This window comes from Hippocampus zosterae, chromosome 9, assembly GCF_025434085.1.
Source record: "Hippocampus zosterae strain Florida chromosome 9, ASM2543408v3, whole genome shotgun sequence".
NCBI lineage: Eukaryota > Metazoa > Chordata > Actinopteri > Syngnathiformes > Syngnathidae > Hippocampus > Hippocampus zosterae.
In genome coordinates this window covers 5,911,129-5,924,930 of record NC_067459.1, presented here as the reverse complement: position 1 = coordinate 5,924,930, position 13,802 = coordinate 5,911,129, and the positions used below count along the sequence as shown (strand labels likewise).

At 45.7% G+C, this 13,802-nt stretch overlaps 1 protein-coding gene across 1 annotated transcript in view; it reads left to right on the top strand.

Moving 5' to 3' along the window:
* LOC127607160 (uncharacterized) overlaps positions 1 to 12,461 on the top strand; it is a 153,352-nt gene extending 140,891 nt beyond the window's left edge. Inside the window, exon 2 of the mRNA XM_052075289.1 lies at positions 10,547 to 12,461. Within this exon, the coding sequence (XP_051931249.1) occupies positions 11,377 to 12,018 (642 nt within the window). The 5' untranslated portion in view covers positions 10,547 to 11,376 and the 3' untranslated portion in view covers positions 12,019 to 12,461. The remainder of the gene's footprint in view (positions 1 to 10,546) is intronic.
* Positions 12,462 to 13,802: the final 1,341 nt, after the last annotated feature.

Genomic DNA, 13,802 nt, shown 5'->3' with positions numbered 1-13,802 from the left:
CAGTATTGGGCAGGTTCCTAACATGTGAGGTATTACATATTAATAATAATAATAACATTTTATTTGTAAGCGCCTTTCACAACACTCAAGGGCACTTTACAACCAAGAGCAAATAATAAAACCACAGATAAAATTATAAGCAAAAGAAAATAAAGATTTAAAGTCTATATGCAAGTCTGAATGGGTGGGTTTTGAACTGGGTTTTGAATGTGGGCAAAGAGTTAATATTACGAATATTGGGTGGAAGTGAGTTCCAGAGTTTGGGGGCAGAGCAGCTGAAGGCTCTGCACCCCATTGTACAGTACTGAGACGGGCAGAGGGTAGAGAGAGTGGAGGGAGGATGAGGACCTGAGTGAGCGAGAGAGAATGGAAATTTGAAGATCTGACAGATAGGGGGGTGCAATAGTTAATAATAGTTACTTGCATTAGTACTTTAAAAAAAAATAATATTACCGTCTAGTCGGGTAAAAAGTTACTTTTTACTTTTAAGATACTTTTTACTTCCCAGTTAATTGTAATTACTCATGTAGTTGAAGGGCACACAAAATTAAAGTCTGCATTTTAATTTTGTGACCATATAGCAAATAGTGGTTACCATGAAAAGCTGATTTACAATAATGGAGTGATACAAAATAATTCAACAATCCAAATCTTGACACGACATGATACATACTCATTTTCTATGCCTCATTTATTTAACTTGTGAGTTATAAAGTGCAGCCACACAATGATGAAAAAAAAAGGAAAGTTAAACATGTTAACGGCTTATGCAGTTTTAATAATGCAATTAAAAGTACACTTCAATAATGAGGTCGTACAGCAACCAGACATGGCTTGTTTTGTTATGTAGTATTTTGGAACCTTGGCAATATCTCCTCCCATGATGTCGCAGCGCATTGAACATCATAATGCAATGATGATTTAATGAACTCTTAAACAGTCCCACAGAGACTGAGTGAGTGTACCAACAACGTACCTTCATATTTTCTTTAGCTGACATAAACTAAAAATAGTGACCAGATTTTCTGCTTGAAAATGTAAACCTCTAACTCGTGTAAGAGTGACATGACGTCACCATCTCCAGATAGAATGCTAAATTTTGAAGTCCCAGGATGGTTCACTTCAAGCTGTAAACACTGTAGTTCCCCTCTTTTTTAATGTATGTACAGTCATGTACAATCATTTGCTGGGTGTCTATCGAAAAAAGGTATTTCATCCTATATTTTATTTGTTAATTATTAGTTTCATTCCACGTACACAGATGATGGTTAAAATACCATGAGTGAGAAATACTGTATGTCATTGCGGATAACTAGACTCAAGATCCATTTTTTTAATGCAGCTTTTAACTAATATATATCTATTGACGTTCCTTAACTTTTTAACTCTTGTATCTAATGTATATTTATTTTTTCCAAATTTTAATACTTTAAATCTTTTATTTCTATTGACTGTATAACAATCCATCATTTTTCCACCATTTATCCTGAAAAGGGTCACGGGAGGGTGCTGGAGCCTATCCCAGGAGAGTTCGGACGCAAGGGGGACTATGCCCTGAACCAGTCAGTCACAAGGCATAGAGATGAACAACCATTCACACCCACATTCACATCGTCACTGAGCCGGAAACGATCCCACAGTGCCCGCACATAAGTCAGACAAGTGTATCTCTCCGCCATCGGCGACATTATCGGCTATTGAAGGCATCGCTCTCGATTTACTTTGCATTGCTAAGATAGCTGACATCCATTGCACTAGTGCATTGCCATTAGTTTGGATATAAAGGATGACTACAAATGTGAACTATTGAAGCTATTTGTCTGAAACGAAACAATATGTTACACTTTCAAAAATCTAATTATTATTAATAAATAGAATGTCCCCTCTCTGACATCGAACTGCCAATATTTTACAATAAGGTAAAAATACTCTGAACTGTGTCGCTGTATGGCTGGGGGGAGGCTGCTCATGCTTGGACTCGCTGTCTCAATCCTCCTAGGCACAGCCGCCAATATTTTTAAACCAATGTAATGCTTCTGGAGGCCCGGTGATCCAGTTGTTAGCACATCGACCTCACAATATAAAGGTACCAAGTTCAATCCCAGCTCTGGCCTCCTTGTGTGGAGTTTGCATGTTTTCACCGGGCCTGTGTGGATTTTCTCCGGGTACTCCGGTTTCCTCCCACATTCCAAAAACATGCATGGCACATATAAAACTGCTTCAAAACCTTGGCAAACGCCTTTAACCACTCACCACTGTGTGTATATAGTTCATAAAACGTTGTTGTTGACATGTACAGTAAAACGATAGATGATTACTAACATGTAGTTTTGCAAATTTGGAAAACAATAGCCGAACCCCTCTCTGGCACCAATCCAGAAAGCTTTACGTTGATTTGCACCAGCAGACAGTCACTTCATCAAATACCAACTGCAAAAAAATAACGAAGGGAGTGAACGCCACATTGTACCTCCAACTGCCAAACAGATGATGGCAGTAAAGCCATGTCATATGTAGTTTGTGACTTTTAGGTTTCAAGTCATCCCTGTGATTGTCCCAAATCACTGGCAAGATTGCAACTACAGTATTTTAAAAAAAGAAATAGAGTTAGTAACGGGCCGAAATGCGACAGGGATATTTGCATTGTTCAGTTACTTTACGCACACCCATCTGGTAAACACTTAACATAAATTTATACTGCAGTGATACACACTGTACAAGCAAAATATATTAGTGCAGTTTTCAACACACAGCTAGACATTGAACTCCTACATTTTCCAGGATATTGTATATGCAGTTCATTGCCTATGGTTATTCAAAAAGTACTTGAAAGTCAGGATTTAATCTGTATCTCAAGACAAGCGATGCTAAATTGGGTGCAACAATCGCAACTGCTGTCAATTTTTGTTTTGTTTCTATCCAAAAGGAGTATTGATGGGGGTACTTCAATATTTCAATATTTCGTCTCAATGGGCCTCCTGTGTGTGTGATTGCTCAGTGCTCAGGTCTTTGTACGAGAGTCGTTGACTTAGTGGTTGTGTGTAAGACAGACAAGTTGCAGCTCATGTTACTCAGCAGGTTGTCAAGGAGTCAGCTGAAGCTTTTGGGGGCCTAGTGACGCCCCCCCCCCCCACGCACCCCATTCCTGCTTTCACTGGTTTGCAAAGCTTTATTTATACAAGTAGGGTGCCAGATGCTGCATTGTCCAATCAGTCAAATTTTTTCTAAAATAAGGATCAAAAAGTTTCCACCAACTGTATTCACTGTAGTTTTATACTGTACCTATATTCATGAATTTTATGTTTTAATTAGTAACATGATTCCGCAATGGCAAGTATTGCTGACATATAAGTATCCATCCATCCATCCATCATCTACCGCTTATCCGGAGCCGGGTCGCGGGGGCAACAGCTTTAGCAGGGAAGCCCAGACTTCCCTCTCCCTAGCTACTTCTTCCAGCTCTCCCCGGGGGATCCCGAGTCGTTCCCAGGCAAGCTGGGTGACATAGTCTCTCCAGCGTGTCCTGGGTCTTCCTCGGGGTCTCCTCCCGGTGGGACATGACCGGAACACCTCACCGGGGAGGCGCTCAGGAGGCATCCGAATCAGATGCCCAAGCCACCTCATCTGGCTCTTCTCGATGTGGAGGAGAAGCGGCTCGACTCCGAGCCCCTCCCGGATGACCGAGCTTCTCACCTTATCTCTAAGGGAGAGCCCGGACACCCTGCGGAGAAAACTCATTTCGGCCGCTTGTATCCGGGATCTCGTTCTTTCGGTCATGACCCATAGCTCGTGACCATAGGTGAGGGTTGGGACGTAGATCGACCGGTAAATTGAGAGCTTCGCCGTTTGGCTCAGCTCCTTCTTCACCACGACAGACCGATACAACGTCCGCATCACAGCAGACGCTGCACCGATCCGCCTGTCGGTCTCCCGCTCCCTCCTACCCCCACTCGTGAACAAGACCCCAAGATACTTGAACTCCTCCACTTGGGGTAAGATCTCCTCCCCGACCCGGAGGGGGCACTCCACCCTTTTCCGACTGAGGACCATGGTTTCAGATTTGGAGGTGCTGATTTTCATCCCAACCGCTTCACACTCGGTTGCGAAACGCTCCAGTGAGAGTTGGAGAGCCCCGTTTGAAGGAGCCAACAGCACCACATCATCTGCAAAAAGCAGGGATGTAATACTGAGGCCCCCAAAACGGACCCCCTCAACGCTTCGGCTGCGCCTAGAAATTCTGTCCATAAAGGTTATGAACAGAATCGGCGACAAAGGGCAGCCTTGGCGGAGTCCTACCCCCACTGGAAACGATTCCGACTTACTGCCGGCAATGCGAACCAAACTCTGACATCGGTGGTATAGTGACCGAACAGCCCGTATCAGGGGGTTCGGTACCCCATACCCATGAAGCACCCCCCACAGAACTCCCCGAGGGACACGGTCAAACGCCTTCTCCAAGTCCACAAAACACATGTAGACTGGTTGGGCGAATTCCCACATACCCTCAAGGACTCTGCTAAGGTTGTAGAGTTGGTCCGCTGTTCCACGGCCGGGACGAAAACCACACTGCTCCTCCTCAATCTGAGGCTCGACTTCCTGACGGACCCTCCTCTCCAGCACCCCTGAATAGACCTTACCAGGGAGGCTGAGGAGTGTGATCCCTCTGTAGTTGGAACACACCCTCCGGTCCCCCTTTTTAAAAAGAGGGACTACCACCCCGGTCTGCCAATCCAGAGGCACTCTCCCTGTTGACCACGCGATGTTGCAGAGGCGTGTCAACCAGGACAGCCCCACAACATCCAGAGCCTTGAGGAACTCCGGGCGGATCTCATCCACCCCTGGGGCCTTGCCACCGAGGAGCTTTTTAACCACATCGGTGACTTCAGCCACAGAGATAGGAGAGCCTACCTCAGAGTCCCCAGGCTCTGCTTCCTCCAAGGAAGGCGTGTTGGTGGAGTTGAGGAGGTCTTCGAAGTACTCTGCCCACCGGTTCACAACGTCCCGAGTCGAAGTCAGCAGCGCCCCCTCCCCACTGTACACAGTGTTAGTGGTGCACTGCTTCCCCCTCCTGAGACGTCGGATGGTGGACCAGAATTTCCTCGAAGCCGTCCGGAAGTCGGCTTCCATGGCCTCACCGAACTCCTCCCACGCACGGGTTTTTGCCTCGGCGACCACCGAAGCTGCGTTCCGCTTGGCCAGTCGATACCCGTCAGCTGCCTCTGGGGTCCCACAGGCCATAAAGGCTCGATAGGACTCCTTCTTCAGCTTGACGGCATCCCTTACTGCTGGTGTCCACCAGCGAGTACGGGGATTGCCGCCACGACAGGCACCAACCACCTTACGGCCACAACTCAGATTGGCCGCCTCTACAATAGAGGCACGGAACATGGTCCACTCGGGCTCAATGTCCCCCGCCTCCCCCGGAACATGGGAAAAGCTCTGTCGGAGGTGGGAGTTGAAACTCCTTCTGACAGGGGATTCCGCCAGACGCTCCCAACAAACCCTCACTATACGTTTGGGTCTGCCAGGACGGACCGGCATCTTCCCCCACCATCGGAGCCTACTCACCACCAGGTGGTGATCAGTTGACAGCTCCGCCCCTCTCTTCACACGAGTGTCCAGAACATGTGGCCGCAACTCCGATGATACAACTACAAAGTCGATCATCGAACTGCGGCCTAGGGTGTCCTGGTGCCAAGTGCACATATGGACACCCTTATGTTTGAACAAGGTGTTCGTTATGGACAATCCGTGACGAGCACAGAAGTCCAATAACAAAACACCACTCGGGTTCAGATCGGGGGGGCCGTTCCTCCCAATCACGCCCCTCCAGGTATCACTGTCATTGCCCACGTGAGCATTGAAGTCCCCCAGCAGAACAATGGAGTCCCCAGTAGGAGTACTCTCCAGCACACCCTCCAAGGACTCCAAAAAGGGTGGGTATGCTGAGCTGCTGTTTGGTGCATATGCACAAACAACAGTCAGGACCCGTCCACCCACCCGAAGGCGGAGGGAGGCAACCCTCTCGTCTACCGGTGTGAACCCCAATGTACAGGCACTGAGCCGGGGGGCAATGAGTATGCCCACACCTGCTCTGCGCCTCTCACCGTGAGCAACTCCAGAGTGGAAGAGAGTCCAACCCCTCTCGAGAGAACTGGTACCGGAACCCAGGCTGTGTGTGGAGGCAAGTCCGACTATATCCAGTCGGAAATTCTCTGCCTCACATACCAGCTCGGGCTCCTTCCCTGCCAGAGAGGTGACATTCCATGTCCCAAGAGCTAGCTTCTGCAGCCGAGGATCGGACCGCCAGGGTCCCCGCCTTTGGCTGCCGCCCAGCTCACATTGCACCCGACCCCTTTGGCCCCTCTCATGGGTGGTGAGCCCATGGGAAGGGAGACCCACGTTGCCTCTTCGGGCTGTGCCCGGCCGGGCCCCATGGGTATAAGCCCGGCCACCAGGCGCCTGCCAACGAGCCCCACCTCCAGGCCTGGCTCCAGAGGGGGGCCCCAGTGACCCGCGTCCGGGCAAGGGAAACTGAGATCCATTAATTTTACTCATCATAAGGGGTCTTTTGAGCCGTGCTTTGTCTGACCCCTCACCTAGAACCTGTTTGCCATGGGTGACCCTGCCAGGGGCATAAAGCCCCAGACAACTTAGCTTCTAGGATCATTGGAACACACAAACCCCTCCACCACGGTAAGGTGACGACTCACGGAGGGGCATATAAGTATCGAGCGTGGAATTATATTTCAATGTATAAGTTTTCATAGAGGCATCTTTCCTCTTTGCCATAGAATCTATGGCAGTGGTTCTTAACCTGGGTTTGATCGAACCCCAGTGGTTCGGTGAGTCGTCTCGACGAAGCCTCTGCCATGGAGGGTAAGACACACGTGACTCAACAACATAATTAATTATGGCACACCCGCTTGGCCATCACTGGCTGCAGATGATCACATGACATTGCTTGTCCAATCAGTGCTGCGGGAAATTTAGTTAGCTCAGTCGTCAATGTGTGACTGTCGTGAATAGTGCGTTGTAAATTAAAAAAAATATATATATACTTATGTCTTGAAGTTTTATTGAATTTTTCTGCTTTTAATAAATGTGTTTTTTTATCTTAAAATGTATATATATATATATATATATACTGTATATATTTTTTTTAAAATTTATTTATTTATTAGGCGGCCCGGTAGTCCAGTGGTTAGCACGTCGGCTTCACAGTGCAGAGGTACCGGGTTCGATTCCAGCTCCGGCCTCCCTGTGTGGAGTTTGCATGTTCTCCCCGGGCCTGCGTGGGTTTTCTCCGGGTGCTCCGGTTTCCTCCCACATTCCAAAAATATGCATGGCAGGCTGATTGAACACTCTAAATTGTCCCTAGGTGTGAGTGTGAGTGCGAATGGTTGTTCGTTTCTGTGTGCCCTGCGATTGGCTGGCAACCGATTCAGGGTGTCCCCCGCCTACTGCCCGAAGACGGCTGGGATAGGCTCCGGCACCCCCCGCGACCCTAGTGAGGATCAAGCGGTTAGGAAGATGAATGAATGAATGAATGAATTTATTTATTTATCGCTCATGAAAGGTTCGGTGAATGTGCATATTAACTAGTTGGGTTCCGTACCTCCAAAAAGGTTAAGAACCACTGATCTATGGTATATTGTCCCATTGGTATTTTTTGTGGTAAAAAGTTCATCAAAAACCATCACCTGATTTATATATCTGTGTATAATTGTACTGAATGCTGGAGGAGAACATCCACCTGGGAGAGACAACAAGTGAGTGAAAAAAAAGCAAAAATATTATCAGAACCAAAAGTTAACTTTGAATTTTTATTTTTCTTAATGTTTCCCTTCCAAACGTTTTCCTAATTTGGGGATGGAACTGGCAAAGTGACAGACATTAGACACTCTGAAATGTCTAATGTCGATTGTACAATTTAGCTGTGTTTCCAGTCCACTTTACAGTCCACTGCTTCTCAAATATAGCCTGCCTTGCAAGAATAAACATCACTGCCACCTACTGCAGCAGATGAGCAATTACATTTCATAAAACATTTTCAGTGTGGGCACCCCCTCTCCTGCCCCCTCCACGACATCGTACAGCACTCCTAATTATTTGATAGATAGATGCACTAAGGTCCCATAAATAATTCCATAAACATCAACACAGGGTAGTAACAATGTAAAAGTAAACATTAACACATAAAAAGTACAAATACTAATTGTTCCATACAATTTAAAGTAGTCGGCCTCTGCTAATTCTTCCCCTTCAGTGTTCCCTTACACATTAACTGACCAAATGTTGCCTATTAAAGACCATGTCAAGTGAATTCAGAGATTTGTTTCTAAATACTGTCACATCCCGTGTTTGCCAGCAAGGAGCGGGCTTTCTGCCCGCCGTTTACACACCTGTCACCCATTTGGCAGTAATTGCTCAGCCTTTATTTGGACGCTCTGGCAGCCTACTCACTGCCGGAGAATTCCACGCCGCGCCAATATTCTCTCGCTCAAATTACTATTTGGATTATTTGTTGCCTCTTAGCTTTGTGGCTGTTATTACGCGCCATTATTCCTATTACGTACAAAATTTATATAATCGTCTAATCAGACCTTCCTTGCCTATTTGTTTTCCGCAAGCGTTTTCTGTTGTTCCCTTTATTATATCCCTGGTCCTTATTTTGACCAGCGTTTTTTGTTATTCTCCCTGTCGGGTATTTTGTGTTCGTCATTAAAGACTCCTTTTGTTCTCTGACAAAATCTCTTTTGTGTCTGCTATTTTGGGGATTCACCTTTCAGTTATTTTGTTGTGCACGAAGCAATAATTCCATCGCTTCGGGCACAACGTGACAAATACATTATCCACGTTTTTGCATAATCAGCAACTAGCTTCAAATACTGACAACAATGTTGTACTGAAATATGGAGAGTGTGAAAATGTTTTCACCATTTCAATTATTCTTTTTTTTCTTTTTTTTTAGGCATGGTTGAAACAGTAGTCCAGGTGTGCCCATTATGTCGATCACGATCGACCGGTGGCTCGCTGACTGGTCCCAAGTTGATCGCGAGGGGTGTAGAGGAGAAAAAAAAACAAAAACAAACAACCATTTGTGTGTATTCAGATTTTTATCGCCCGTACAGTGAGTTAGCTGATGTGTAACCGCTTCAAAGTATTGATAGATAGCCAGAATATTTAGAGTGACCCATCCCAACCGTTTTGGGGCGTGCAGATGAAGTTACATCCAATTTGTACTTTGCCAAAGAACATTATCAAACCTTGAAATGGGATTCAGAAGAGCCATCCACTGGGATAAACTCGTTGTCAGCGATGGTGCGGAAATTTTAGGTAGCAAAACAAGCAACAGGCAGACATGGGCATTGCACAGCAAAGGTGTTTTTTATGGCATACATAATCGTCCTCTCTGCTAATTTCAACTCAAATTGTTTCTCTTGGCTCTTACTTGTCCCGAAAAGCCGCACACTATTTCACACAGACACTCAATCACAGGCCATTCCTTTGTAACAATGGAGAAAGTTACCTCCATTTTTGCCTGTTTTTTGAAATCTTTAACATGTCATAACTTTGTTCATTCTTAACCTATGGACCAAATTTTAATGTTTTGTTGCATTATTCCAGAGGTGTCAAACTCATTTTTGTCACAGGCCACATTTTAGTTACAGGTTCAAAATTCATAAGGAGGGCCCTTATGAATTTTGGGAAACCCTATAAATGTTTAGTCACCTCCACATATTACATATACAGCACCCAACAAATTGATGGATAACTAGTTTTAAAATCTGAAGTCCAGAATGATGACTGTTATTGTGAATTACATATGACAATTTGAAATTTTGGTTGAGACTTTCGCAAGCATCATGGAACTTGTCATGCTTGATTTGATTTCGCGGGCCACATAAAATGATGTGGCGGCCCAGATCTGGCCCCCGGGCCTTGACTTTGACACGAGTGCTTTATTCCATCTCTTTGCAGTGACATTGGTCTTGCTAGAAAAAAAAAAAGATTTTAATGTTGTCACGTCTTGCACGTTGTAGTCCTTTACCAGTACCTGGAGGCTGTGAAAAGGTGTAGGCCTGATTACGAACATGTCTTACCAAACGCCGTGTTTTATTGAAAAGTTGGTTCCCCGGGTTAGCAAGAAGCATTGGTGTTTTGTAAATCAAGTCACTATCCCTTCATTATGATTGTTACAATGGCAGTCGGTGCATATCGGTATATATGTTTTCTTTCTTCACTTTTGAACACAAGAACTCCCAGTCTTTCAAAAGACCATGTGGAGAATACTTCAGTTTTTGAGGGTGGTTACCAGCAAATTGGGTGACTGGATAATACATCAACACACAAGGAATTTTGTTTTTGATGGGAGATTTTGGGGGTAAGCATAATATTCCAAACAGTGAACAATAAGGGTCTTGCTAATGAACTAAACATGTTTTTCTGCCGATTTGAAAAGGACACCCCCATTTCCCACACACACCCACCTCTACCAGAAACGACTTGATCTACTCCCCCACCCTCTTTTTCTCCACTACAGAACCACGAACAGGACATGAGACGGCTCTTCAAGCAGCAGAAGATCAAGAAAGCTGCGGGGCCCGACAAAGTGTCCCCCTCCTGCCTGAAAGTCTGCGCTGTCCAGCTGGCTCTGGTCTTCACACAAATCTTCAACAGATCCCTGGAGCTGTGTGAGGTCCCATCCTACTTCAAACAGTCTACCATCATCCCAGTTCCCAAGAAATCGGCAATATCGGAAATGAACGACTATAGGCCTGTCGCCCTGACGTCTGTGGTCATGAAGTCCTTTGAACACCTTGTGCTGAACCACCTAAAGAACGTCACCGGACCCCTGTGGACCCTCTCCGGTTTGCCTACCGGGCAAACAGGTCTGTGGAAGACGCAGTCAACATAGGTCTGCACTACATCCTTGAGCACCTCGACAGCACAGGGACCTAAGCAAGAATTCTGTTTGTGGATTTCAGTTCTGCATTCAGCACCATCATCCCGGAACTCGTCACTCCCAAACTTCTCCACCTCAGTGTGTCCCCTACGATCTGCCAGTGGATCCTCAGCTTCCTGACGGGACGGACACAACAGGTGAGACTGGGAGCAACAACATCATCAACACGCACCACCAGCACTGGAGCCCCACAGGGATGTGTCCTCTCTCCACTGCTCTTCTCCCTCTACACAAACGATTGCATCTCAACAGATCCAGCTGTCAAACTCATAAAGTTCGCAGACGACACCACGGTCATCGGTCTCATCAAAGACGGCGACGAGTCTACGTACTGCTAACAAGTGTAGCAGCTGGAGCTCTGATGCAGCCAACACAACCTCGGGCTGAACACGCTCAAGACTGTAGAGATGATCGTGGACTTCAGGAAACATTCTTCTCCACAGTTGCCCCTAACACTATCCAACTGCCCTGTGTCAACCGTCGAGACCTTCAAGTTCCTGGGAATCACAGTCTCCCAGGACATGAAGTGGGAGGTCAACACCATCTCCATCCTGAAAAGGGCCCATCAGAGGATGTACTTCCTGAGGCTGCTGAGGAAGCATGGCCTGCCACAGTTCCAGTTCTACACGGCAGTCATCGAATCAATCCTGTGTTCTTCCATCACGGTTTGGTTTGGGGCCGCCACAAAAAAGGACAAAACCCGACTTCAACGGACAGTTAGGACGGCAGAAAAAATCATTGGCACCACCCTACCCACTCTTGAGGACTTGCACACTGCAAGAATCCAGACAAGGGCAGAGAAAATCCTCCTGGATCACCCGCACCCTGCCCACCACCTTTTCCAGCTACTCCCCTCAGGCAGCCGCTACAGATCCATACGCACCAAATCCAGCAGACACTTAAACAGCTTCTTCCCTCTAGCCATTAACTCCCTAAACAGTCACGTAGTCAATCTTCTTGTACTACAAATACTGCTGCTGGTCACTCTAAAATGGTTCAATGATTTTCTGCACCAACTGTACAAACATCATATTGTATTCTACCACTGATCACTTTAGCTCTGCTTGATACTTTGCACATTGTCTCACTTACATTACGAAATGTCCTTGCATACCTATTTGTCATGTCCTTGTTTACGATGATACTAATGCAGCGTGTTATACCGGAGACAAATTCCTTGTGTGTTCTACATACTTGGCCAATAAAGATGATTCTGATTCTGATTCAAGTTCGTATAATCCTTGAGAAATTACAGAGTGAATTTTGTCTTCTTCAGGCTAATTTGATGGAATATTATAATGATTGTTCCAGTTTCTGACCAGTTTCTCACTACTACTTCCTGATAGTAGTCCCAGGAGAACATTCCTGATGGGACGACAACAACGTGATTTCTACAACGATTGCAATTATTATTATTATTATTATTATTATTAAATCAATGTTGGTGAACTGGACTGACTCAGATCTGCCATGAAAAAGAAGAGAAAACTTAGATGCACTTGACCCGGAGAACATGTGCCAAGGGAAACATGTGGAAGGAATAACAAATTGACAACCCGAGCTGGAACATCCAAATAATTTCTTTAGCAACCAATGCCAGCACTATAACCGTGGCACATTTATGTATCATTACACAAACTGGGAAAGACACAGGAGATGTGTTTGGTCACACCCAGGATCCAATGTTTTAGTGTAAGGGTGGGAGCTCAGTATTGCGGCTGTACGTGTAGCCACATGCCTCATCTGTGCTGCATAAACTTCATCCAGTCTCTTCACTGGCTTGTAGGAAGGTAGTTGCAAGTCCAATGAGAATTAGTGAGAGGGCACATGTGTGAAATTGTACGTGTATCGATGCAGCTTCACGTGTCCACGTCAAAAGAAGAATTATCTGTTATTATTGTCTCTCTAATCTCCATCAAGAATGAGGAAATTAACACAGTCTTTAACCCCGACACACACACACACACACACACACACACACACACACGAACACACCAACACACAAACACACTAGACCATAAATCACATCTCCATTGAAGCAATGATCTCTGAGCCCACTCCCAGTCTAATCTAGTTCCTCAGGTCTAAACTCATGTTGACACACTCCTCATCGATCACTGATTGCACGATTAGTGTTTGCAAAGAGGGAACGTAACACGCGAAGTGTGATTATTTTCACACACACCTTTGTGAGATTTAACACACTCTATTTAAGAGGATGTTTGAACGCAGTGCCTGAACAATGCACACAGTTCATGATCAATGTATAAAACTCATAATAATGTGACAATCTGGAGGAAGAACTTAATTGTTTGTTTGCTTTCATTCTGTTATTTATTCATTTGTTAACACTGTTGAATGTCAGTTCTTATGTGTTTTCATTCTTTTCTATTTGTAATTCTTCTTTGCTTTTAATTGCTACTCGGGTGGCCCGGTAGTACAGTGCAGAGATAATGGGTTCGATTGCAGCTCCGGCCTCCCTGTGTGGAGTTTGTATGTTCTCCCCGGGCCTGCGTGGGTTTTCTCCGGGTACTCCGGTGTCCTCCCACGTTCCATAAACATGCATGGCAGGCTGATTGAACACTCTAAATTGTCCCTAGGTGTGACTGTGAGCGTGGTTGGTTGATCGTCTCTGTGTGCCCTGCAATTGTCTGGCAATCGATTCTGGGTGTCCCTCGCCTACTGCCCGAAGACAGCTGGGATAGGGTCCAGCACCCCCCACGACCCTCATGAGGATCAAGCGGTTCGGAAAATGAATGAATGAATGAATGAATAATTGCTCCTCTTTTTTTTCCCTCTTTCAAAATCCAAGATGGCGCCATAGTTGGCTGCC